The 27,519-nt window shown below is 31.7% G+C and overlaps 2 protein-coding genes across 5 annotated transcripts; one reads left to right on the top strand and one right to left on the bottom strand.

Moving 5' to 3' along the window:
• Positions 1-2,755: 2,755 nt before the first annotated feature.
• Positions 2,756-17,990, bottom strand: LOC134710968 (kelch-like protein 21). 3 transcript variants are annotated; one of them, XM_063571388.1, is made up of 4 exons: positions 17,784-17,990; positions 7,216-7,363; positions 6,905-6,989; positions 2,756-5,221 (listed from the first exon to the last, which is right to left on the bottom strand). In XM_063571388.1, exons 1-4 carry the CDS (start codon positions 17,846-17,848, stop codon positions 3,486-3,488), a joined length of 2,034 nt encoding a protein of 677 aa, XP_063427458.1. In that variant the 5' UTR covers positions 17,849-17,990; the 3' UTR covers positions 2,756-3,485. The 3 variants fall into 3 exon arrangements, with proteins under 3 accessions (XP_063427458.1, XP_063427459.1, XP_063427460.1); XM_063571389.1 differs by lacking the exon at positions 17,784-17,990 and adding an exon at positions 14,639-14,736 and having other exon boundaries at positions 2,757-5,221; XM_063571390.1 differs by lacking the exon at positions 17,784-17,990 and adding an exon at positions 14,626-14,699 and having other exon boundaries at positions 2,757-5,221.
• On the top strand, positions 14,792-26,228 carry LOC134710970 (probable inactive tRNA-specific adenosine deaminase-like protein 3). 2 transcript variants are annotated; one of them, XM_063571391.1, is made up of 9 exons: positions 14,792-14,856; positions 18,609-18,826; positions 19,986-20,040; positions 20,341-20,411; positions 21,152-21,356; positions 22,189-22,312; positions 22,827-22,983; positions 23,403-23,520; positions 25,801-26,228. In XM_063571391.1, exons 2-9 carry the CDS (start codon positions 18,688-18,690, stop codon positions 25,979-25,981), a joined length of 1,050 nt encoding a protein of 349 aa, XP_063427461.1. In that variant the 5' UTR covers positions 14,792-14,856; positions 18,609-18,687; the 3' UTR covers positions 25,982-26,228. The 2 variants fall into 2 exon arrangements, with proteins under 2 accessions (XP_063427461.1, XP_063427462.1); XM_063571392.1 differs by having other exon boundaries at positions 22,207-22,312; positions 25,801-26,225.
• Positions 26,229-27,519: the final 1,291 nt, after the last annotated feature.

Below are 27,519 nucleotides of genomic sequence, written 5' to 3'. Positions count from 1 at the left end.
AAAGCTCACTTGGCCCTTCGAGCCCGGTGAGCTAAAAAGGTGTGGTATGATTGCCAAAATGACAACTCTCATCAACAGACCAAATGACACAGAAATTAACAGCAAAAGGTCACATTATGGTCTTCAACAATGAGCAAAGCCCATTCTGTATAGTCAGCTATTAAAGACCCTGAAATCATCTATGTAAAAAAATCAAATGAGAAAACAGTATGTTTTTAAAAGATTTGTAAGAGTTCCGCGGAACCCAGTGTCTCGCCTATTTTTGCTGTAAATCGCAGGCTCAACAACAATGAGGAAAAAAATCAATAAAAATATTCCTCTTGTTACTATTTTATGATTGTAAGAAAATCTAAGTCCATTTAAAAGTAAATTACAGAAAAAACGGAGTAATCTTTTTACAAACTTTACTTCTGGATACAATCTTATGATTATAAATAAGCTTCTGTCCAAGTTTGGTACAAACCCAGGATAGTTTAAGAAAGTTATTAAAATTTTAAAAACTTCAACCACAGAGTGAATGTAATGGTTCCCCGCAGAAAAACTAAGTCCATTTAAAAGTAAAATATGAAAAAAAAGAATTTATTTATTTACAAAATTTACTTCTGGATACTATATTATGATCATAAACAAGCTTCTGTCCAAGTTTAGTACAAACCCAGGATAGGTTAAGAAAGTTATTAAAATTCTAAAAACTTTAACCACAGAATGTATGTAATGTTTCCCTGCAGAAAAATCTAAGTCCATTTATAAGTAAAATACGGAAAAAATGAAATTTTATTTTTACAAAATTTACTTCTGGATATTATCTTATGATCATAAACAAGCTTCTGTCCAAGTTTGGTACAAACCCAGGATAGCTGGAGAAAGTTATTAAAATTCTAAAAACTTTAACCACAGAGTGAATGTTTTGTTTCCCCGCAGAAAAAACTAAGTCCATTTATAGTAAAATATGGAAAAAATGGAATTTCATTTTTACAAAATTTACTTCTGGATACTATCTTATGATCATAAACAAGCTTCTGTCAAAGTTTGGTAGAAATCCAGCATGGTTTAAGAAAGTTATTAAAATTTCAAAAACTTTAACCACAGAGTGAATATTTGTTGACGCCGACGCCGACGGAATGTAGGATCGCTTAGTTTCGCTTTTTCGACTAAAGTCGAAGGCTCGACAAAAAGCACTGTGGGTTCCAAAAAGAAGTAGATGCATCTTTTTTTCGTGTTGAATTTTTCGTTTCATTTTCATAACTTTAGTTTACCTTAACTAAATTCTTATGTAGCACATGGGGCATCATCAGTGTTCCATGGACTCATTCCCCATTTATTGTTTTATGTTTCTTCTTCTTAGTATTTATCTGATAAGATATACTTTTCAAATGATTTTTGGTCCCCTATTGACAAAGGGGACTTTTTAGGGTTTCACTCTGTCCATTCGTCAACTTTAAAAATTTGACTTGATATTTGTTGTATACGGTAGTTTACACCATGACAAGTTAATGATCAAGTAAGCATTTTGTTACAGTGAATGATTTTTTTAACCAGCAGAGGATTATGTTCTGCAAGGCAACACTCACAGAATGCTTGTAGTATTTTGTTCTGATCTTGTGCTGTTACACCAAAGTCCAAGATGTGGTGGAGGGTTGAATGCTCACAAATATGTTTCACCTCACCACATTCTCTATGTGTCTGTCCCAAGTCAGAATCCGGTAGTTCAGTGGTTGTTGGTTCATGTCGGTCAGATTTTTTTGGTAATTTATTTGTTTTCATTAGGCCTTTAGCTTTCTAAATGAATTGTTTCATATTTCTCACGTCAGGGCCTTGGCCTTTTATTGACTACTTTACGGTATGGGTTCTCCTCATTATTGAAGACTGTACAGTTGACAATAGTTGCTTACATCCACTTCATAATAACATTAGTGGATAGTTGTCTCATTGGCAATCATACCACATCTCCTTTTTTTTATATTCACCAGCTTTGAGGTGAAAACCTACTGTTTAGTTTTGTTCAACTGTTTTTACTACTTTTTTTCTCTTCATGTTGCCTTCTTTGATCTTTTTTTTATCATCATGGTATCATGATATTTGTCCTTAATTTTACATTACCATGATTACACAAATTAATTAAAGTCAAATTAATAGTGACAGGCCAGGAATAAAAGATATAAATCAAAAATGAGATTTTGCTTCTAATCAGTGAACATGAATTTAACAGCTTTTGTCAGACCTTTTAAGTGTTGAGTGGTGAATTTGAAAACCCATCGCACAGTATAGCTCATTTATATAAACCTTGAAACCAAATTTCAGAAATCCTTGTGATGCAGTTTCTAGAAAAGATGTGACTAAAAATATTCATGGTACAGTTGGATGGACAGATGCATGGATAGACAGAGGTAAAACAGTATAACCCAACTTTAATTAGTTATTCTTGACCACTCCAGTGAATATTTATAAAAGTAAATCAGGTTGAAACATGGTGTTTTTTTTTGTGATTTGCAGTGATAATTTCTGATTTATGACCTATTACATCATACTACGGTACCAAAAATACATAGAGATACTTCAGAGAAAATTGCCCATCAGCAAAATCTTTGATTAGTAACCAGTAGGAGCGATTATGAAGTGAATAACATTGTGGATACTGCATATTGTATGGAAGACTTTTAAAATCCAAAATCATATTAACAAAACACTTATTTTGTAAATGAATGTTTCTTTCTTCTTAAAAAATATGTTTAACTACAATTCAAATGTACATAAACATGATAAATGCAATATCTGTTCTATAAATGTGTACTGCTGCACCATAAATAAATATATATAAATAGATGTCCTTCATCAAAATATTGATATAAAATGAAACTATAATTACGTATAATTACTAATTACTAAAATACTGATTCTGGTAGCTGTAGAATTTCAAACAGAAACAGATAAAGTATACATGTAGTATAGCAATTACAAAAGGTTACACCCAGACTTTAGAGAAACTATTACTTTATATTGCAAAATTGAAGTGACTTAATTAGATTATACCCTTTTAACATGTGGGAAATCGTTTATATTCTATGTCATGTATGTAGTAATTCTAATTACATGTAACAATTTTTAGACTTTTGAAAAGGAGATTGTTACACTTTTCCCAGATTTTTAAATTGCCCATGTTGTGCAATCTTTTTTTTAAATTTTAAATAAACTGTACTTTTCAGATATAATGTTCATTGGTTTTAAGTTTTTCATGGACAGTTTTGAAACAAGTCAAAGCAAATTTCTTTTTTTATATGTTCTCCACAATTAGATTTTTCAATATCACAATTTACAGTTTAAACGAAACAAAGAAAATTTCAGACTTAACATTAACAACGATATCGATGACAACAAAAGAATGAGCCTTTTTTTGAAAACAAGCGTAATTTACACTTTTGCCAATAGGTTTAGATTTTAATCATTTTTTAATGTTCAACATATACATGATATAAAAGTGACAACATTCAATACCAGTAGTGTTCGAAAGGATCATCAAAAGCTTCATAATCATCATAGTAATCGACCCAATGATCAGAGAGGTAGTCATCGTCATTTGAGTAATCGGTACACTCATCCTCATCGGGAGGATACTCAACATTGTACAAAGCCTGACTACGTCGGGAATGGTACAAACAATGTGGACACTTTATATGGCACCGTACATCAGTCACTGGAAACTTGGCAATACAAATAGCACTTTGCATTAAAGCTTGAGGCATATCTTCTAATTTTGTCCATGATTTTGTTCTATATGTATATTTGTATGCTGTTTCCAAAGGTTTTTTCGTGGATTGGTCTTTTCCGCCAAATAGGAAAAAATCGTTTCCGTCAGAAATGCTTGCGAAATCTGTCCTTGCTGGGTCTTCTGGTGGGAATGGTAGGACTTGATCAGCTATAGGTTTCCATCTTCTGTCATTTAGATTAAACCTCCTAGCATGAAACTTTCCCATTCTACAAACAGTGATGTCATTTCCAATGGAAAACATATGGGTTTCAAATATTGAACCCTTCGAATGATCAAATCTTCTTTGACTTCGCACATCGTAAACAATAAATTTGGCATAATGACGACTTTTCTTTACCTTTATGCCATGCTTCCATGCCAATACACATATGTGGGAGTTATTAAACACATGAACGCTAACCTGAGTTGAAGGATTGCTGTGGAACAACTGACATTTTATTTCACTTTCATTTCCATCTTCTTTCACTTCCAAAAGTACAGCCTGCTGACTCGAAATAACAGCATACAATCTGTTGTTACATGCTACGATTTTCTGAAGTGAGGCATTCAAATAAGCCTCTGGTACATTGATTTTGAAACTTGTCCAACTCTTGTCACTAATTCTGAACTTGTAAATGTAAAACATTGTACTGTCATGTGTGTGCTCTGTGTCAAATACGTACAAATGTCCTGAATTATCGTAAGTTAACAATGGCCTTCTCATCTGATGAGGTAGGGGAGCTATTTCCGTCCATCTTTGGTCCTGAATCACATATCCATAGATATTACTAACAGCTATCGAATTGATGATCGATGAAAAATGATGGAAAAAGTTATTAACATACACACTGTGACTACAACCACCTGCTACGAGTATAACATCGCGCTGTCCAGTTTCTTGGTACGCCAAGTCTTTCGACAATTTAGCTCGTAGGATGTGAGCTTTACAGTCTTCATGTCTGCTAACCAAATTGTTTTTCTCAAGAATTGTTTCTAACACTTGTTTAGACATTTGTATCAGATCTAACGCACAAAACAATTCACTGAAACAATGAAGTCTATTTGCCTCATCATGTTTTACCCATCTGATTATAAAATTAAAGAATTCTTCTTGGGGAATGTATGATAAGGTCTGATCCATAATAAATGCCAGAATGGAATCATGGGTAAGTGTTAGAATGTCATCTTTCTTCATGACCTCAGGTAAATGTCCCCTGAGAAAGTCATAAGTTTTGTTATAAATGTCAAGGTCATACTGACTGCACAGCAGACATATTTGAACACAGTTGTCAACTGTGACCTCCACACTGAAGAGGTAATCACGACATGCTTGTTTCAAATCACTTATTTGGAAGTATTCTGCCACTTCTAGTAAATCCCTTACATTTTCATATGAAATTTCTACCGTTCCAACATATAGAAAGGCTATAGCTGACCTAATAGCTGCTAATTTCCCTATATGCAGTATCACTTTACCTACAATAAAATAACAAGATTGATTACAAATATAAACATATGTATTTGTTTATTGGTGTAACTGTTTAAAAACACTAAACTCCTAAACTTCATGGCTGTATCATGGTGGCCATTTTTTATTGCGGGAGGAAGCTAGAGAATCATATCATCAACCTACAGTGTATGACCAGAAATCTGGCAAACCTTGCAAATTAAGCTCTGGGTCAAACACTGGAAAGTGCAGGGTTCAAACTAAACCTCAGTTGACAGACCGATATATAATGCCATGTATTTCACTTGTGCAGCAGGATCAGCCTAAGGGGGGTTCGTGTTGTTTATTCTTCGGTTTTCGATGTTGTGTCATGTGTACTATTGTTTGTCTCTTTGTCTTTTTTCATTTTTAGCCATGGCATTGTCAGTTTGTTTAAATTTATGAGTTTGACTGTCCCTTTGGTATCTTTCATCCCTCTTCTACCACTCATGGAGCACCTGATAGTACTTCTGGATTTTGTGGGTTATGTGTTTCTCAGTCTTTCATTTTCTGTGTAGTGCTTCTTTTCAGCATTATTTCTTTTTTTGCCATAGTTTAATTTTTGTCTCAGTACAACCTTTGATTTTTTATTGTCCCTATGGATCCTGCTGGGTTCTTTTAATACTCTGCAACTGAGGTCCCAATTAAATATTTAAGATTGTCATAAAACATAAACATGTTTTAGATGTCAAGAAATATTAAAGTCATAAGAAACGAGTGACCGGTGAAAAATAATGTTCTTTAAATTCTTGAACCAATGCATACAAACATCATAAACTTAGTCTTTTGTGCTCGAATTTATCATTTTTTTCGTGTAAATTTCGTATAATTGTCAATTTTTTTTTCAATCGGTCAGTGTTATTGTGAAAATATGGCAGGTAATTAAAGTTTGTGTTTTGAAGCCGAAGTTTAACGATTGTCACCTGTTTGTCAACAATTGACGAAAAATAAACAAAAAAGCATGGAAATTGAGCACGTGTTTAACATGTAAATTCAGATAATAGTTTATTTAAGGACATCCATGCGTATTGTGGTCACCGGATTTTTTCGAGATGGGTCACACTGAGGTCACCTTGCATACGGAAAATATGTCGGGGGAATTGCTTGCTGGAAGGAAGCTATTCAAATAAAGTAAACTTCTTCTAAATATGAATAAATTAAAGAATTTTCTTCAGAAAAAAGTATATGTACATAAGTTTTATAATGAAAACTATCAATTTAGTTATTAAAATCATATGCATTATTTTTTTTTGATTTGAGGTTTCTTATGACTTTAATGAATAATAAATCAACAAAAGTCAGATTTCCTATTTATAATTATGAATATAACACCTTCCAAATTTTGGGGTTTTCAGATATCAGAGAGACATTTATCATATCATAAGCATATTTAAACTTTATAACAGCTCTGCTAAAAATACCATTAACTTGTATATTATGTCATCTAAAGTGTGTTAAATTCCATCTTTAAACTACACATTTCAAGAATTTTGTTGTGATTCCTATTTAAGTGTTTAATTTGTAGACACAATTTCAATGTTGTAAACAGAGTTAAATTTTGTGACAACTCTGCTGAAAATACTATAAATTTGATTATTTTAGCAGTTAAATTGATTAGTTGATTTCTTAAAACATATATGTATTTTAACAGTTTGTATAGACAATTTCATTACCTGATACTTTTTCATCCATCCCACTATCATATAAGGACTGAAAGTAGGGACAGGATACCAATACATTCCAGTGGGCCTTGACTTCCTAAAATAAAATCATCAATTATTTCATAAAATCAAAATATGTACACATCACCTATTTTTAAGGATCCTTGATTTATCATCTTATCAAACATATTTTATACACAGAGTCTGTCAGATATTGATGGCAGAGTAGTTTAAGTAATTATGCTATGGATAAGAACATGTAGAAAGGCTTTCTACAGGGTAATACATTAATACTTTGTTTCAATTTTCACATAAATACTTACAATATCGCCAACCATCAGGATGACATCACAGAATTCAGTTTGAGATGACATCTGATCGTATAAATGTTGTTGCAACTTTAATGCATGGGAACTTTTATTCCCCATATTTCTGGGGTATGCTTGAAAGTCCATTTTGCTGACTGTAGACCTGTAAACAGAAGAAAAATGTATTACATATCAGTAAATAGATTCGGCAATAAGCAGCAATTCCTGTAACAACCTGTCAAATTACACTTCTAACTAACAAATAACTGAAATTTCACTAAAATTAAAATGTAAATGTTTATTACATAAGTTTCCATAACTCATTTTAACTTTGCATCAGTGATATAATACTATTCATTTACATAACCAATAAACAGTGTCAGATAAAAACCAAAAAAATAGCAATAGGTATTGGCCAATCAGAAAAATTATTGATATCTTTCAGTTTGATTAGCATGACAAAATTTGTGATTTTAATTGTTTTTTTCCAACTGTTTCTGATGGAGCACAATATTTGCTTTGAAATATTAGAAATACAAATGTACCAGGGGATCTAATATCAATCGGGTATTCTTTTTTCGAATTTCGGGACCTCAAGATTTCATGTTTTTTAAGCCCGGGATTTTGGGATTTCGGGATCAGGACCCCTCCTACCCTCCCTCTTGAAGGCAATGATTTGTAGACAATACAAATCCTTGTTAAAGGTAAATAGGTATATATTTGTTAACATCTTTACTAGCATGACTAGTGACATTAATTAGTGTCTGTGTTTGAGGAATTTGTTATTTGGACTCTGTCTGTTGGAACTAGGAGATCAGAAATTTATAGAAGAGATCTGTCACATTGACAGGGCGCATGACCAACCATTGAAATGCTTCATTCCGAAACCATTCTTTACGCAATTTAGGACATTGCAAATAGATAAATAATTTGATAATTACAGTGTTTTAATCACAGAGTGATTGCGAAATTCTTCTTCAGCTCATGGAGCTCTCCAACATCTCAATTACATGGTCCAATTACAGAACATTTGATTGGGTTAAATCTGAAATTTCAGCCAATAGAACGTTGTTTAATATTTTTTCCTCACAAATTTCTAAAAGACAAAACTTAACCGGAATCCTTTCCGTATAAGAATTACAGCTGTTTATACTGATCAGGTCTCCATAACTTGCAAAAGGCTTAGCTTATTTATATAGGAATACTCAGTGCTAAAGAGTTAGTTAAAACTTTCTAAGGACATTTTTTTTTCATTTCATGAGTTTACAGATATTCCATATTATTTTTTTTTTAAATGAATTCACATATATATCTAATATCAACCTAAATATCAATGTCATACATCCGGTATTGAGTTGGCGCAGTTTCATATTCAAATTATTCAAATGGACCGATTTTTGAAAGTTATGTATGAGGTGTGCATCAGAATGGATTTGACTTTTGCCTTCTTTTATTATTCAATCAATAAATGTGTTAACAATTACCAATTAAGTTAATTTTCAGAACACATGCTTTCACCAGCATTATGTCAAATGTGGCGTAAAGCAACCAACAATCAATCAAGTTATTCTAAATTCAATTTAAATAATTAATATGCACAGCTTATATTTTTTTTCACACAATGGGAAAATCAAATGTATAAGGGCCATTGTAATATATATTAAAATCACTGTGTATCATCGCCACCGGAAATTGGGTACTAACGAAGCGGAGAGAAATAGAAAAAAAAAGTAAACAAGTTAAGAATTCATTCAATTTAAAGCATTTCCTCTCATTTGATGAGGGTGCCGCTTAAGAAATGATTTTCTGATATATAATTCTTCAAATTATTAGGCAGATAAGTACAAAATTAATACAAGATTTTGTGTAATACTCCAAAACTTGCCACTTAGTACCGGAAAATTTCGAGGTCGATCGTCCTCTGTGGCCCCATTCTCAAGATATTGAACTGTTTTTCATTATTTTTCCAGACACGTTTTTAGATTATTATAGTCTGGCATCATATTTGCTGAAATTTGTTGTCAAAAACATGTTTTTTAAAGAATATGGACAAAAACATTGTTTGTTTGTTGTACGGCGAATTGCAAAATAACAATTTTTGTCAGTACGGCGTCTTGCAATATATTATAATTTTAAGAGGAAATTAATCACTGTTTAGATAATATCAAGTGACGATATATTGTTGATATCAAAGCTTTACAGGCTTACACATATACAAAATGTCACATTTATACAAATATAAGTCGTTAATTTAGTTCAGAAGTCCTCGTTGCGTACCGCTTTTCGATTTTGTACAAGAAGTTTTTTTTCAACCATATTATCCTAAATACATTTATATATCGTTATACTACTAACGACTGTTGTCTTATTTGTTGTTAGGTTGAAATTGTGTAAGTTCAATAAAATAAATCGTCCATTCATCTTTTCTTGGTGCTAGCTTTTTTTTTTTAGATAAAAACAGTGGAGATGTGGTATAATAGCAAATAAGATAACTATCCATCAGGATAAAATAAAGTGTATGCAAGCAATTATATGCTATCGTACGGCCTTCAACAACGAAAACTCGTACCTTATAGTCGGCTATAAAAAGCACCGACAGAAAAATGTGGAATGACTCAACAAGAAAACTATCGGCCTAAATCATATACAGTGTAACAAAACAATTTATGAAATCAACCAATAAGATAGAGATGAAGAAACAACAACCACCGAACCACAGGATCGAGAATTCGGACAGACAAAATTAAGAAAATACTTTGTTTTCATCGAAATTAAGGAGAAACAAATCGTGAATTGCCTTTCGAATTAATTTTCTTGTCAGTTTCTTTTTGAAAATATATAATTTGCATACATCTTAAATGCTGTCAAGCAAATGGTATTTCTATCTAATGCATTTTATCTAATGCATAATTAGATGGGGGGGAGGGGAGGGGGTCAGTTAACATGTTAACAACACCTCGACTTTGGCAAAAACAGTTAACAACAAATTTAAAATGCTGATAAGAGTTAACAGCAACTTTAATTTACCCTTTTTTCCAAACGAACCCAAAAGCAATGAAAAGGGGAAGTGCATATCTTCAATGTATTCAAAAACTTGAGAACCACTGTACAAAGTCGCAGAAATGCCAAGCTCCATAAGGAATCTTTTATAAAGCTGACTTATTTTCAGAAGACACATGCAAGTACCATATGTTTTTATTGACACATGGACAGACAATTGAACGGATGGAAAAGCAGACGGAGTAATTGACTCCAAGAAAAAGGACTATGTCATGAATAATCGAAAATGCTTCTAACAGCAAAAAGGAGGCTTCTTCTGGTTATGTATATTGTTGAGTAAACGTTTTATGTCAGTCAGTCGTAGCAAACTTGAGTTATCGTCATGACGTAGGAAAGTGTAACAAACAGATAGAATGAGTGAATACTATAGGGCGCGAACAATTTTTTTTTTTATGGCGGGGGCTCTTATAAATTATGGTTACATCTCAGTCAGGGTATTCATACGACTCATTGCTTTCATGATTTTATTAGGAATTACGAAGGTTTACTGACTTTTATTTTAAATCATCAAAACCAGTGTATAAATCAGAAAGTAGCATGTAAGGTGTCACAAATTGAAGCGCTCTTTTATCTCCAAGTCCCAATTAAGAACTCTGAGCTGATATGAAAAAAGCCTTGGTCCATCTTTACATTTCCGAAGTCTTAGACTAGCAAATTTGACATCAATTTGCGAACCAAGTCCTCATTTTCGGCCTCTTCTACCAGGCCACACTGTTCAGTTATTTTACGAATTGCAAATTGAAAAGGTACTTTATTTTTCACAATTCCGTCCAGGTACTCTGGGTCAATATAACTTATCAAACATTCCATATACATCTGAATTATTTTCATCATAGGACTGACTAGGGTTTTAGCTTGATAAGAAGTGGCCTTTCCTTTTAACGTTTTGGATACATTACAAATAGAAGGCATATATAACTACATTGGTTAGACTTATAAAGAGGGGTATGAGATATCCCTAAACATGTTTAACACTGCTGCATTTGTTGCACCTGCATGACCCAACTTGAGTCCGTAACCTTTGCTACATTTGTATATAGTCTTGTATTTATTTCATTTTTTTAATTTTGGTTCATTTATATGTTTCAAGAAACAAACATTGAACTTTTACACCCTTTTTGTAGTTAAATGAGTGCTTACGTAGGAGACAGCTTCAGGTATATCAATACACAGTTACAAGTTTAGTTTCGCATTATAGCCATGGTGAATTTTTTAAATATGAAAGTTTTTGTACAATTGAATTGATATTTAGGTAGTTGAATAATAATATAGCCTTCCTAGTGGGTTTATATGAACATTTAGATTTAGAAATTTTGTATTGTTTTTCAACAAAGATTTGATGCTCGATCTTTTCAATTCAATTTATGGAAAAAAACAGCAGAAATGCATATGATTTTTTTTTAACCTTTTGATAGATATTTGTCTATGGTTTCAGGAAAGGTATCACTCTTATTGATTGAAAATTGAAATTTTCCTTTGGACCAAACTTTTTAGATCTTTGTGACATGTTCAACCCCCTATTTTGCAATATTTGGTATCAAATAAATGCTGATTGTTGCCATGGTAACACAAAAAAAAAAGATTATGTTTCACCATTATTACTATTGGAAATCGAATCTATGGACGATTCTCTTTCCATAAATATACACATGCATAACTCAAATAGTAAGCCTTATTTATTAGGAAGGAAGGGAAAGAGGGTGTTTAAAAATTATGAGTGTCAGTTCTAAGTTTTTTTCCTATCTGTGAATTCACATCCACCCTAGTGCATAATTTTCTCGTTGCGTTGGGATGTTTCTTCTATTTGGTTGGGCTTCTGTTTCTTTGACATTTTCCTCATTTCCATTCTCAATTTTATCAAGGATTTACTATACTCAATTTTTTTTAAAAGACATGAACAGTTACATATATGCTGTATATGTCACTCCTTTGCGGAAGCAACGTAAAGAAGGAGATGGACAGCAAATTTTAAAATGATTCTTGTAAAAAACAGTTAAGAGCAGTTAACGGAGAAAATAATGTCAAAAACAGTGAACATTTTAAGTATTTTAAAAGTAACAGATAACAGGAATCTCAATTTCAAATAAACAGTTAACAACATTGCAAAGTTTAACAAAACAGAAAATCTGATTACAGACAGTGGGTCGAAAACAGTTAACAGTTTTTAAAATTTATCAGTCAAATAAAAATTTTAAACAAAGTTAAACCTTGAAAATGACAAAAGCAGTTTAACATAAAAGGGTACCTTTTAAATACTTTATTTTCTTTGAAAGGACGGTAAATAATTATTCTAAAATTAGCAAGTTGCCTTACAGTTGAAAACAAGTTGCCATACAGTAAATTTGTCAACACGAGCAAGTTGCCGTACCCTAGACTTTGTTTTTCATGGTCTATATTCTTTAAAATACATCTTTTTGACAACAAATTTCAGTAAATATGATGCCACACTATAATAATCTAAAAACGTGTCTGGAAAAATAATGAAAAACAGTTCAATATCTTGAGAATGGGGCCACAGAGGACGATCGACCTCGAAATTTTCCGGCACCCTCATCAAATGAGAGGAAATGCTTTAAATTGAATGAATTCTTAACTTGTTTACTTTTTTTTTCTATTTCTCTCCGCTTCGTTAGTACCCAATTTCCGGTGGCGATGATACACAGTGAAAATAGCCTCAGGGAAAAATACAGACGCTCATTTTTTTGGTGGAATGTTTTCCTACAGGTGTCACAGAAGGCCAGATTTAACCATGCTGTGGGTAATTTTTTTTATTTTGACTGTTTTTATCCCACATTGAAGGAAGCTGAAGGCATCAAAGCAATAAATTAAAATATCCTCCAAACTTGTCAAAGATGTCATAATTATTTGGACTAACATATAATGAGGTCTTGCAAGGCTTCTTTATTTTTTTTACTTTGACGCCTTCCTGCAACTAAGCAAAAACAAGATCTGAATTGCAAATTAGCTTGACTTGACATTAAAATGTGTTGGCTAGGTCAGTAGCTGAAGGCAATGATTTGTAGACAATAAAAATCCTTATAAAGGTATTATCGTAAATACCACACACTTCATGTTTACTATGCACCGCCCCTTATGTAACGTCAGGTCTCTTTGACATGTAACTATGCTTTTCTAATACATCTGTCAAATAGTCAAGACATCTTTTATTTCTATCACCCACTTAATGATATTATGGTGCCGTGACCAAAAGGGAAAATGGACTAACATCGCGTCCGATCACAAAATTGTACCCACTTGAAGTTAGTTAGAATAGCATGATGACAATACAGACTGTGCAATAAAAATATGGAGAAGATAAAGAAATGGACTAATTGAATAGACCACTTTCGAGTTCATCCGTCACCGGAAAAAACTCGTCAATTATACGCGCCTTTATCATCGTCATTTGTGCGTTTAGGGTCGTCGTCACTTCCTTCCAATGTTGAGCGAGTGGTTGGAAAACTATAATTCTATATTGTACAAATTATTCGGCAAATTGAATTCTCAAAATTGACAATCAACACTGCTGTCATTAGGGAAATGTCAGTAAGTACCTACAGAGCAACCATTACTTCTAGTTTATCCTGCACAAAGACGATCACTAAGACGCTTGATGAACGTAAATAGTGCAGGGATACAGGCGAGCCCCTCTATCTGGTAAATGACGTCATAAAGGTGTGTATAATTGACGAGTTTTTGCCTGTGACGGATGAACTCGAAAGTGGTCTATTATACAAAGACTTTAAATGTGTTAATAGCGAGATTCAATTTAGTTTTTCATCTACATTAATTCATTTGAGAAATGCTGAAAGTTTTCAGTTATTTTATTTTCTTAATAGTGAAATTCAATGGTTTTTTTTTTATAATTTCACTTTTGTGTGCCCCCCAGTATACCTTAAATACCGCACACTTGATGTTTACTATGTACCACGCTTTATGTAACATCACGTCTCGAGGTGTTACTATGCTTTTCTAATACATCTATCAAATAGTCAAGACATTTTTTATTTCTATCACCCACTTTATGATAGGTATATAGGTATATATTTTTTAACATCTTTAATAGCACGACTAGTGACATTAATTAGTGTCTGTGTTTGATGAGTTTGTTAATTTATTTGGACTCTGTTGGAGAGTAGAATAGACTAGTCCAAATAATTGTGACGTCTTGAAAGGCTATTGACAAGAAAAAAAATTATAATAGCCTTTCAAGACGTCATTATTTGGACTAAGAATAGACATGATAGAAGAGATCTGTCCCATTGGCTGTTGACAGGGCATGAACAACCATTGAAATGCTATATTCCGAAACCATTTTTTACGCAATTAAGGACATTGCAAATAAATGATTAGTTTGATAATTACAGTGGTTAATTACCGAGTGATTGCGAAATTATTCTTCAGCTCATCGAGCTCTCCGTCTCACATCTCAATTACATTATCAAAGTACAGAACATTTGATTGGGTCAAATCTGAAATTTCAGCCAATACAACGTTGTTTAATATTTTTTCCTCACAAATTTCTAAAAGACAAAACTTAACCGGAATCATTTCCGTATAAGAATTACAGCTGTTTATACTAATCTGAGTAATCAGGTCTCTATAACTTGCATAAGATGCTAATAATTAATCATATAAGTATACTCAGTGTTAAAGAGTTAGTTAAAACTGTCTAAGGACATTTTTTTTCTTCATTTCATGAGTTATACAGATATTCCATATTTTATTTTTTTAAAAGTAACCCTATCATGCCTATGGCTAATGCAGTAATGGTAAGCATATGGCAGATTTTACAATAAGAAGGAATTATTGTTTTTGTGTATCCATCAAAAAAGCAATTGCTGAAACTGTGAAACAGACTTTGTAATGGAGTAATGCATTATGTTATTGAATAAAATGTGTCTTTCTGAGTAAATAAAAATAAAAATTACTCTGTGTTTGTGTTTTTTGTTGGAATTAGAGGGTTTTCAATTTCAAAATATTGGACATGGAATAGACATCATGACCTACTTTACTGACATCCAGCTTATTTGGAGTGGAATTTTGAAGTATAATTTATAAGTGGAGCCTAATAACATGGACTTATATTTTAATAAAAAGTCTTCTTTTGTGTTTTACTCATAACTTTAAGGCAGATTTTTATTGGTAAAGGCTAAAAAAGGTAATTTAATAATATTGTTGCTAACGTCACGTCTTTTCTGTCCATTGTGGTATGTCACAATCGCAATTTTCTTGTTGGTTCTCAGACAGCCAATTGTAGTTATTTTTATCCCGGGTTTTATAAATAATTGAAAATAGCAATCATATTAAATTTGGGTGACGTAAGGGGGTCAAAGGACTTGAGGAATCAATATCATTGGCTGTTTTATTTTTTGCGAACGTTACTGCTCTAGGTTTCCGTCCAAATCAGTGTCACGTGAGCAACATATATTTAGATCTGTAACTCTCCTGTATAGGAGTTACGATATCGCCCTTTGCAGAAATAGATTCGGAGTCAGTTCCTTCACATGATGGGGAAGCAAAGAAGGCAAGTTGTATGTAATATCGTTACAAGAGGACCTTAAATGTATTCCGTCCATCAAAAAGACATTCGCAACAAAACTTAATATCATGATAGTAGATGTTGCTAATGTTACTATTACGAATTGGTTTCTTGTGTATTCATTTGATATAAAGTACACCTGCAAATGACATTCTGTATATTTAGAAATTCTAAACCAGATTGTACAATTTTATTACTCCAGGCATATATTAAACATCACTGTTTGCATACATTTTAACTTTTAAAGATGTTGTTGCTCATGTGACATGTCCAAATGTCGCTAACGTTACTATTTTTTTGGTTTCTTGTGTATTCATTTGATATAAAGTACACCTGCAAATGACATTCTGTATATTTAGAAATTCTAAACCAGACTGTACAATTTTATTACTCCAGGCATATATTAAACATCACTGTGTGCATACATTTTAACTTTTAAAGATGTTGTTGCTCATGTGACATGTCCAAATGTCGCTAACTTTACTCATTTTTGTCTCCGTCACGTTAGCAACATGAAAGTAGGAGACAGAACACAATACTGTAAAATCTGCCATATCACTAATGATTATGACTTTTTAAGTTAAGATTACCTTATTCTTTATAATAATTAATGGAATTTTTTTTTTTGGTTAAAGTCATATGAATCTTGAAATAAAAAAAAGTAAACATTTTGAATAGTTTACTTCAATTTTTACTTTTAGTCATTAAAATACATTTAGCCAGCAGAGTGAAAGTTCATGTATGAGGGAAGGAATGCTCTTTACCGTCAGCAGTCAAACAGTGATTTTTGGCTATTTAATAATTAATTATTTAATTTTACTTTGCTTAAATAGTCAAAATATCATTGTGATTCGTCAGCTGGTCAGTGTTCTCAAGTAATGAGGGGGACAGGACCTTTATCAGGACTCAGGTATAGAGTGTTTTTAAGCTCGGGATTTCGGGATCCAGGAATTCTTTTTTTTTAATTTCGGGAAGTTGGGAATTATTTTATTTAAGTTTGGGACCTCAGGATTTCATGTTTTTAAGCCTGGGATATGGGGATCAGGACCCCTCCTATCCCACCTCAGTAATTATCTTTTCCATCAATTTTGTCAAAATCAGTCGATTTTTTTTTATGATCTAACCACAGTCACTTGTCTTAGAATATATTTTTCCTATATACCTTTATACAACACTATATAAAGGTTTATAGGAATTTTTTTTCTGAGACGAGTGCCTGCATGTGCATCTAACAGAAAGTGTACATTTTAGGCTTTACAACCTGGCTGCATGCATTGGTTTGGTTGTTTTTTTTTGGGGGGGGGGAATCCTTGATATTAATTCAGTATAAACATTATAGATTATACATTTATTAAATATAGAAAATTAAAAAAAGTACATGTAAATGTAAAATTTGTGTGTTCTCCACAACCTCATTATTTTCCAATTTATATTGCATCTCCTCTTTTTTGAAAATCTTGAGTACCAATGGTGGTCAAAGAGCACTTTGAATGTCAATTATGGCAAAGGGTCTTGATAAAGGGTTAAACGATTATAGAATACTAATTATTAAGCCCCAAAAAAATTGTGAATAAAGAGAAATATTACCCCAATATCCAGTACCAGTGACCAAAAATGTGATTTCTATATTAAAGAGTAATCCACAAAATGCATTTCAAAAATCTGATGAAAAATAAATGCTTTGTTTCAAAACTAGTTCAGAAGAATATTTAGTTTTCCACTTTAAGACTAATTATGCTAATGTTTTAGTAATAGTTCCAAAACACATTGATTTCTTTAAAATCCATTTCTGACATAATTACATACATACATTGTATATATATACAAAACAATAGTCTATAAGAATATAAAAAGAACCTTCTTATTACTTTTCTCCACATCACAATTAATGTCTAAAATTAATGAATTGCTAGAATTAAATATATAATAAATTCTTTACAAACTGTCTTATAAGAGAAGACTAACTTTTATATATACATACTCATGATATTGTAGATAGCTATAAGGGTCTTCAGAACCCCAGTGCCCAAGTCCATGAACCAACATTTCTAAAATCAAATGTGTTGCATAAAAATTGTGTTGTTCTATAAACCAGAGAAATATAAATGAAACATATCTAAAGTAGGAAGTGCAGATTTGTGTTTTTTGAAATGATAGCCTGGGTATAAAAGCTAGTAACAGGTAAAACTGTGATAATCCTTAAGTTGGTAATCATGATAATCCAGTGATTATGTAATCACTAATTGTTATCATGTATATTCTTTTGTTAATAACAATACAGAAACAAAAAAAAAGGTGTGAGTTACTAGTGGTTTAAAATGTCTGGTTCTCTAATTGACAAAAAAAACATATTTTGAGGTCATAGGCTTAAATGTCAAGGTCATATAAATAAGTAATTATCTTTTTAATTTGTTTTAAGTGCAGAACTCAACATATTAATCAAAGGGAATTATTATTAAATATAATCTGTAATACTAAAAGAGGTCATACATATGCTTTAAGTCAAGGTCATAAAAATAGGTAATTTCTTTTTACAGTTTTTTAGGAGAAGTGCAGAACTATATTTATCAAAGGGAATTATTTAATCAAATTCAAATATCTGACATTATATATAAAAAAAAAAAAAAGTAAAAACACAAAAATAATCAACTCTGAGGAACATTCAAAAAGGAAAATCAAAAATCAAAAGGCAAAATCTAAAGTCCAAACACATAAAACGAATGGATAACAACTGTCATATTCCTGACTTGGTACATATAATATAACTGTAATACTTATACCTTTTCTTCATCAAATTTGCACTCAGAACCAAAGTAGGTGCACCATCCTGATGTAGATTAAGATGAAAGGTCAAGGCTTAACGGGGTGAACTTTGGATCAAGAACATGGAAAATGCGAGCAATTGCTGTGATAATGATATCAGTTCCAGCTGCTCAAAAAAACAGTTCACTGGAGAACCAACTTTGATAATAAAACAACCTGAAGCAGTTTTAGATGATGTTTATTATCGTTCACTTGAGTTAGGTTTGTATGAATAATTTCTCATTTAACAATATTTTGTTCTTTCATGGTTAAGATCTTTGGAAAAAAAAATTATTATGCCCCTGTCGAAGTTGACAGGGCATTAAGTTTAACCCTTGTCTGTCTGTACATCTGTATGTCCCAAAATTGGTTTCCATTATCTAACTGAAGTTTGCCTCACCAATAGTTTTGAATCTTATATACAGTGCTTGTTACTACAAAACACAGATCATGTTTGTATTTGGGTAGTGTCATGTTTACCATTCTAGAGTTATACCCCTTTACAAATGGAAGAATTGCTGAAATTTTTTGTTTCAATTCTCTAACTTTAGTTTGCCTCAATCAAATGTTATGAAACTTCTACACAATACTTCTTACCACAAAACACAGATTAAGTACAAATTTATGAAGTGTCACTTTTACAGTTGTTGAGTTATGTCTCTTTATAATTATATATGCAAGCCGGGGAATCATTTGTGTCCCATGGACACATTCCCCATTTATTTTGATTCAATTTTCTCGTGTATATTTTCTAGAAAAAAAAATTTTATTAAAAAAAAAGTCCATCTGATTTAAAGGTAAATTTTTAAAATACAACACCAATAATATATATGTAACCAGGTGCTCCACAGGGCACAGCTTTATTCAACCACAGACATAAAACCCTGAACAGTTGGAGCAAGTATGGACACAACATTCACCTTATACAAGTAGTGTAAGGGAGGTAAATCCAAACATACTAGACATTGTATGTTAAATGTTTTAGAATTACCTCCCTTACACTGCTTGCTTTTCAATTGTCTTAATTGTCTTTTGACCAGAAATACCTAGTTTTTCCCCTTCTATGCCCCTAATTCCTGAACATTTTGAGATATAACCCCCCGCAGTCAATATCAACCATACCTTCATGGTATGGAAATATGTGGTTTAATTCAGAGAGATTCATACACTTAAACATAAGTTATTGTTTGAAAACTAAAAATATTATTAATTTGGGCCCCCTCAAAATCAATCCCAACCTTCCTTTAGTGGAATTGAACCTTCTGGTAAACAATTATAGAGATCCATACTCTTATTCAAAAGTTATTTTAATTTTGGCGGTCGTATAAAAACAGTTGTTTATGATTCTAAGAAACTTTGATTTGATTTATTAATTTTGCAGTTGACATATTTGTGTGTACAATAAAAGACAAAAAGAAGACCTCAGAAATAGTGAAGTAAGTTGCACTAAAAAAAAGTGAAGTTTTTTTGTTAAGGTAGATTTAAGATGAAGTTTAAGTTCAATCAAGTTGAAAATTAGTACACATGTTCTCTATGATATGATCTTTCTAATTTTAATGCAAAATTTGAGTTTTGCTCCACTGAACATAAAAAATGGAAGTGCAAAAAGGGTATCCATTTACCTACTATGGACACATTCTTGGTTAGTTTTATCTTTCTGTTTTATTTTTTTTATTTTTTAAGTGATGGTACAACTATGTATTCTTTTAAAAAAAAAATATTAATTTTATTTTCAGAAACATTTGTAAACATTTACCTTTGGACAAGTTATCTCACCTGAAAAGAGTCAGATCAAATACAAATCAAGGTAATGTTTTATTGATAATATTGTTATATATATTTATTTATTCATAGATGGAAAAACACGGAAACTGGATATTAGCGAGACAGAAAATTCCCAGAACTAAAAGAAATAGTATATATGTTTAAAAAAGAAGATGATTGCCAATGAGACAACCCTCCACAAGAGACCAAATAACACAGAAACAACTGTAGGTTACTGTACAGTCCTGAGCAATAAGCAAAGGCCTGTACATACTGCATAGTCAGCTTTAAAGGCCCTGAAATATTATTTATTCGTTTCATATTGATTGATTGATATTTGGTGTTTAACACCTCTTTCTAACCTTTAGGCTATTTTGTGGTGACCAGTTTTATTGCTGGTTGAAGCCAGAGTGCCCGGAGAAAATCCTCTGACCTTTGATAATAAAACTGATAATCCTAGTCAATTGAGATTTGAGTTAAGTACACTCGCAAGAGCAGGATTGGAACCTACAACCTCAGTGTTGACTGGCTAGTGATTACAGAAGTAACTACTGCGACCATTCAGCCTCCAAGGCCCCATATTGGTTTCATATAATTTATTTCTTAATTGCCTTAATAAAATTTAGGAAAAACATCTTGCTCATATAATCTTATGAAATATTCAGTCCTGTATGTGATATTTGTTGAATTGACTTTGAAACAGAAAAGACAAATGCTATGTTTTGAACAGATTGGTTATGCAATATGCAAAAAACTTTATTATGTTGTGTAATTATATTTCAGCCAATGAATTGCAGATAATTGTTGCTGAGAATTATAAAGAAGATTTCTTAACTAATACCTGGTTAGATTTGTGTGAAAATAATCCAGTCTATTGTCATGTTAGTAAACCATACATGGTAAAAGTACCCAAATTACCTCCCTTGACCAGACAACAGTATAACAATGCAGTACAATATTGGCCATGTAGTTTCCATGAAGATAAAAGGTATAATATCTCTATTGAAATAAACAAGAATGTGTCCAAAGTACACGGATGCCCCACTTGCACTTACACTATCATTTTCCATGTTCAATGGACCATGAAATTGGATAAAAAATATAATTAGGCATTAAAATTAGAAAGATGATATCATTAGGAACATGTGTACTAAGTTTCAAGTTGATTGGACTTCAACTTCATCAAAAACTACCTCGACCAAAAACTTTAACCTGAAACATGCACTTTCATTTTCTATGTTCAGTGGACCGTGAAATTGGGGTCAAAAGTTTAATTTGGTTTAAAAATTAGAAAGATCATATCATAAGGAACATGTGTACTAAGTTTCAAGTTGATTGGACTTCAATTTCATCATTAACTACCTTGACCAAAAACTTTAACCTGAAGTGGGACAGACGGACTAACAGATGGATGAACTATCGTAGGTGGGGCATAAAAAGAATATATTAGAGTACTATTATTGCATTGTTTTTAAAGTTGACCCTAACGGGGCCTAACCGTAGAAACAAGATTTGTCACTGAATAATTTATTGTAAGACATGCACTTTAAAACCATTAACCAACAATTTCCCGCAAACATCAAAACCAAACTATTCATTCAAACACTCAGACTTTGAAAATGACAATACATGATCAAGAAAAAAATAACCAAATTCGAAATCCAGACAAAAAACTTGTTTTTTCTTTGACAGTACAGTATGGTCCATGATGCTGTGAAATTTATGTTTTCCTTGATTTGAGCAAAATCAAATACTTTTGAATTTCCATGAAGAATCTGTTAATCATTTAGAATGAGAAAGGGATATTTACTTTAAGATAGGTTTATCTTTGTTTACAGGATAACTAGACTTTTGAACAGAAGTTTTTTCAGTGCAGAAGAAGTCAGGCATATCTATAAGAACATGGAAGAAGCCATTTCTGTTGCCAAGTCTTCATTATACAAGGTTTACTGTTATATCAATTTCAATGCAGATTCTAGAGAGGAAACGATAATAAATTATAAATTTAACATCACTCCATATTAAACTTTCAAGCATTGTTAATTCTGTAGTTTTTCTGGGTTTTTTTTCTATAGATAAGATTGTTCTCTGCACATATTAAAAATAATTTATCACATTGGGATTTTTGTCCTTTGAATACTAAGGTATACATCAGTTTGAGTTTTTGATAAACCATGTTCTTTTTTCTTTAAGTTAATTAAACATTTTTCATATTATTATTAGGGATATTCCATTTAAACATATGTGAGAGGGTAGGAAGAGAAGTTTAGTTATCAAAAGTGGCTCATGGGTCTTTTTTCAGTATACGTCTATTATCATTATGCAAAATTATCTAAAAAATAGTTCTTGATTCTAGGGATATTTAAAGTCCCTTCCTACCCTCCCACATACATTTTTAATGGAATATTGCTTTCCATTTTCGTTTGCGGATTTAAGCCATGTATATTATTTTTTTAAGGTACATATAGGAGCTGTGATAGTAGATCCTAAATCTGACACAATCATAGCAAAGTCATGTGACCTACGACAAGGAAAACATCCTCTCCAACATGCTGTAATGGTGGAAATAGATCAGGTGGCCACAGTACAAGGTGGTGGAATGTGGCGATTATCAGGTATGTTTTAAAAAGTAAGGATTTTTTTAAGAAGATTTACAACACACACAAAATTACTAAAAAAAAATCCTTGAATTCATCTGGTGGAAAAAATTGCACTGATAATATTTGAATCAGGATTGCAAAACTTATTTGGTTGATCAAATAAGTTAAAAAATAAAACTTTTGTTGTTTAGATTGAGCAATAATCCCATGAAATGTGTATTATAAATCTTTTCATTGTTATATTTAGGCATGCTCCCATACTATGAATTGCAAACGTAATGGGATAATATTCTAATTTTCCTGTAAAACAAGACACATTGCTTGTTATTTGGTCATCCATTGTGGTATATGATCAAGACTTAATGTACCCGTCATGAGACTTCTAATAACAAGTACTGTTGGGTTTTTAGTTGCATATTTGATTTACTTTGCAGATAAATGTTTGAGCAATTCTGTACAAAAACATTCCTGTGGTATAGAGAAGGGAGACAAAACAGGCCCCTATTTATGTACTGGTTATGATTTGTATGTCACTACAGAACCATGCATTATGTAAGTGTTAAAATACATATATGTTGTGTTAAATTTGTACCAAACACCTTGATTAAAACTAATTTGCCTCGTTTTATTTTCTTTGAACTGACAAAATATTAACTTTGACACTTTGACAAAAATATAAAATTACAATAAACTTCAACCAATTATCAGAGATATTTCATTTGGTTTAAAGCAGTTTGACAAACACTTATTTTTATCATTGAAAGTGCAATATCATTCCTTAAAAATAAAACGTTAAGCTAATTTTTAGATTGTTATCTCCATGTAGTGTTATGCTACACCTTTATAAGATAATACAATTCTCTTGAAACTGCTATAGGCTGATAGACTATAGCAGTTGTTTCAAAATGTGTAATCTATGAGTATTGTTTTATGCCTGTTTATATGACAAAAAATACCAATTAATGCTGAATATATCAAGGAAAATTTTGTATTTATGTGTTTAGACTTGACAATAGTTGATAACAAAATCAAGGAAAGGCACAGTTTAGTTAAGCTATATACAATTGGGTCAATACTGCTGCTGGTATAAAATGTCCACTGGACATTTTTGGTGGTTTGTAACTGTGGATACATTGTTGTTATGTACACATATGTACACATTTTCATTGGTCTCGGGTATCAAATAACCCAGAATTCAGCTTTAGTACAACATGCATAATAAAATACAAGTTGTGTATACACTTTTAATCAGAATTTGTCACAGCCACAAAATTATGCATCCATGAAAAAAGAATTTTACCCTCAATCTTTGAAATCACAGTGCAAACATTTTGACAAATTAATAACCAAATTTAATGAATTTTACAAAAATAAAGGCTGAAACTGCTTCAAAAAAGTTTACCCTTATTATTGTCGAGCCTTCGACTTTAGTCGAAAAAGCGAGACTAAGCAATCCTACTTTCCGTCGGCGTCGGCGTCGTCGGCGGCGTCAACAAATATTCACTCTGTGGTTAAAAGTTTTTGAAATTTTAATAACTTTCTTGAACTATACTGGATTTCTACCAAACTTTGACAGAAGCTTGTTTATGATCATAAGATAGTATCCAGAAGTAAATTTTGTAAAAATAAAATTCCATTTTTTCCGTATTTTACTATAAATGGACTTAGTTTTTTCTGCGGGGAAACAAAACATTCACTCTGTGGTTAAAGTTTATAGAATTTTAATAACTTTCTCCAACTATCCTGGGTTTGTACCAAACTTGGACAGAAGCTTGTTTATGATCATAAGATAATATCCAGAAGTAAATTTTGTAAAAATAAAATTCCATTTTTTCCATATTTTACTTATAAATGGACTTAGATTTTTCTGCAGGGAAACATTAAATTCACTCTGTGGTTAAATTTTTTAGAATTTTAATAACTTTCTTAAACTATCCTGGGTTTGTACCAAACTTGGACAGAAGCTTGTTTATGATCATAAGATAGTATCCAGAAGTAAATTTTGTAAATAATTAAATCCATTTTTTCCATATTTTACTTTTAAATGGACTTAGTTTTTCTGCGGGGAACCATTACATTCACTCTGTGGTTAAAGTTTTTTAAATTTTTATAACTTTCTTAAACTATCCTGGGTTTGTACCAAACTTGGACAGAAGCTTATTTATGATCATAAGATTGTATCCAGAAGTAAAGTTTGTAAAAAGATTACTCTGTTTTTTCTGTAATTTAGTTTTAAATGGACTTAGATTTTCTTACAATCATAAAATAGTAACAAGAGGAATATTTTTATTGATTTTTTTCCTCATTGTTGTTGAGTCTGAGATTTACAGCAAAAATAGGCGAGACACTGGGTTCCGCGGAACCCTTACAAATTTTTCCTAGATGGTATAAGCTATTGCATATTCAGAAATAATTGTGTGTATTTATTATTGCGATTTTGTCATTTAAGACTTAAATGCGTTTTTTTATTTTTTACGATTGTGAGAAAAATCTGGTTTAATTCATATAAAAAATTTCCAAATGCGAGTTTTGATTATTTCGTTAACAAATCTGTTTCATTTTTCGCAATAAAGAAAACCTCACATTAATTTCTGAATTTACAGTACTCAATTATTTGGCTCTTAGCATTCCTTATTAAGACAAATTAAGAACACAGCAAACCCAGTAGACTAGTGTACAATTACAGTTCGAATCAAAATACTGTTCTGGACATTCCATAAGAAGGCAAATAAAGAAATATGCCTTTTTTAACACAACAAAATCAGTATTATACAATTACAGTTCAAATCAAAATACAATGAACAATAGTTGACAAAATCATTTTTATTTTAGGTGTGCAATGGCTTTAGTACATTCCAGAATATCAAGGGTTTTCTATGGAAGCTCACATCCAGAGGGTGCTTTAGGATCTAAATATAAACTTCATGTACAGCCAGGTATCAATCATCACTATGAAGTATTCTGTGGTGTCCTCAAGGACAAGTGCGACAAACTGATGATTGACACAACTTGACCTACTAAATTAACATATTTACACCCGTATATGGTTAAATGTTGGAATTCCTACAAGTCGTCTGCTACGTAGGAATTCAGTGATGTCTAGAAGCACAGGTGTGAGAATTTATCATCCGACATTGGGTGATAATTATTTCCCATTATGGTCATTTTAGAGTACTTGGATGTGCTTGTGCCTTTTAAAATATATTCAGGATTACCACAAAGACATTAAATAGTTTCCTGTTTTAGCAGCAGTGTAAAGAACAGTTTTATTTATGAATGGATATTTAAAAAACAAAGATTTATTTGAATAAATGAAATGGTCACCATGCTTTATAGTATCAGAAAAAAGAATCTTTATGAAAGTTTAAACGAACACCAAGATAAGCTTGCAAATATGTAATATTTATAGGTACCAGTCTTGTATTACAATTCCAATTTCCGGTGCATGTCAAAACATGGAGGGAAACAAAATAGTGCATTTTTTTCTGAATTTTTTTCTGAACTCAAATTTTTCTTTTTGATTATAGGTTTATGCTGATTTGAAACATATATATTGACTTTTAAAAAAAATCTTGCATCTTTTGTGAGTATCAATCCAGGAAAGTGGAAGGATATCATGTTTACTGGAGGTGGTGCGGCCTAGTAAAAATAGCAAACAGAAAGTAGAAAAACATGTTTTGACTTCAGGATTGCGTAACTTTTTAATCTTCGTGGCAACACCTCCTTTTTTTCCGATTAAATCACAATTTCACATTAGTACATACATGATATGAACATGAAATTTTTTTTCTATGTAGCATTTTTTTATTTTTTATTTTCACAGATCAGCTGCTTAACATGTAAGCCTATGGAGCAGTCAATTACAAGACTGCAACCTAAATGATTTTTCGATCATGTTGCATTTAGATCATAAAGGTTTTATTTGGTATGACTGATGGCAAACATAAATTCAAAATGTCACTGACAAAAGTCATTACTTTTTTTTGAAACAATAAAGTAGAACTACCAAACATGGTGCATTAAGAACATAATTTTATTCTTTATTTTTTTAAGAAAACATCATTCAAAATGTAACAGACAAAAGTTATTACTTTTTTTGAAACATTAAAATAGAACTACCATCATTGTTAACAACAAAGAGGTAAAATTTGTTGACACTTTCAAATGACATCAGACCTCTAGATTTTTCGACAAAAGTCTATTGCCTGTGGTTTGTTACATCAAGGACACATCAAGAACAAGTCCACTTTTACATGATTTGGTATCAATTTTTGTTACAGCATTTGAAGAATTGATAATGTAGAATTTGTCAAAGTCTTCTTTTGCAAGACATGATGGCATTTTAGAGTAAACTTTAAAACGTCCATTCTCAGCTCCTGAATTTATTTTCAAAGTTATAAAGTCGTTTGTTTTTGACTTGAAAATACAAACATTATCTACACCAAATTCATGTATGTCCAATTTTCCAGTGTACTCTATAAGTCTTCTGCTTTTTGTGTCTAATACATTATACAACAGAAGACCCCTCCTTTGACAGTTAATGATCAAAAT

Source organism: Mytilus trossulus, chromosome 3 (assembly GCF_036588685.1).
Source record: "Mytilus trossulus isolate FHL-02 chromosome 3, PNRI_Mtr1.1.1.hap1, whole genome shotgun sequence".
Lineage (NCBI taxonomy): Eukaryota > Metazoa > Mollusca > Bivalvia > Mytilida > Mytilidae > Mytilus > Mytilus trossulus.
Note: the sequence above shows the minus strand (reverse complement) of the source record. Positions and strands in the feature narration are given on the sequence as shown.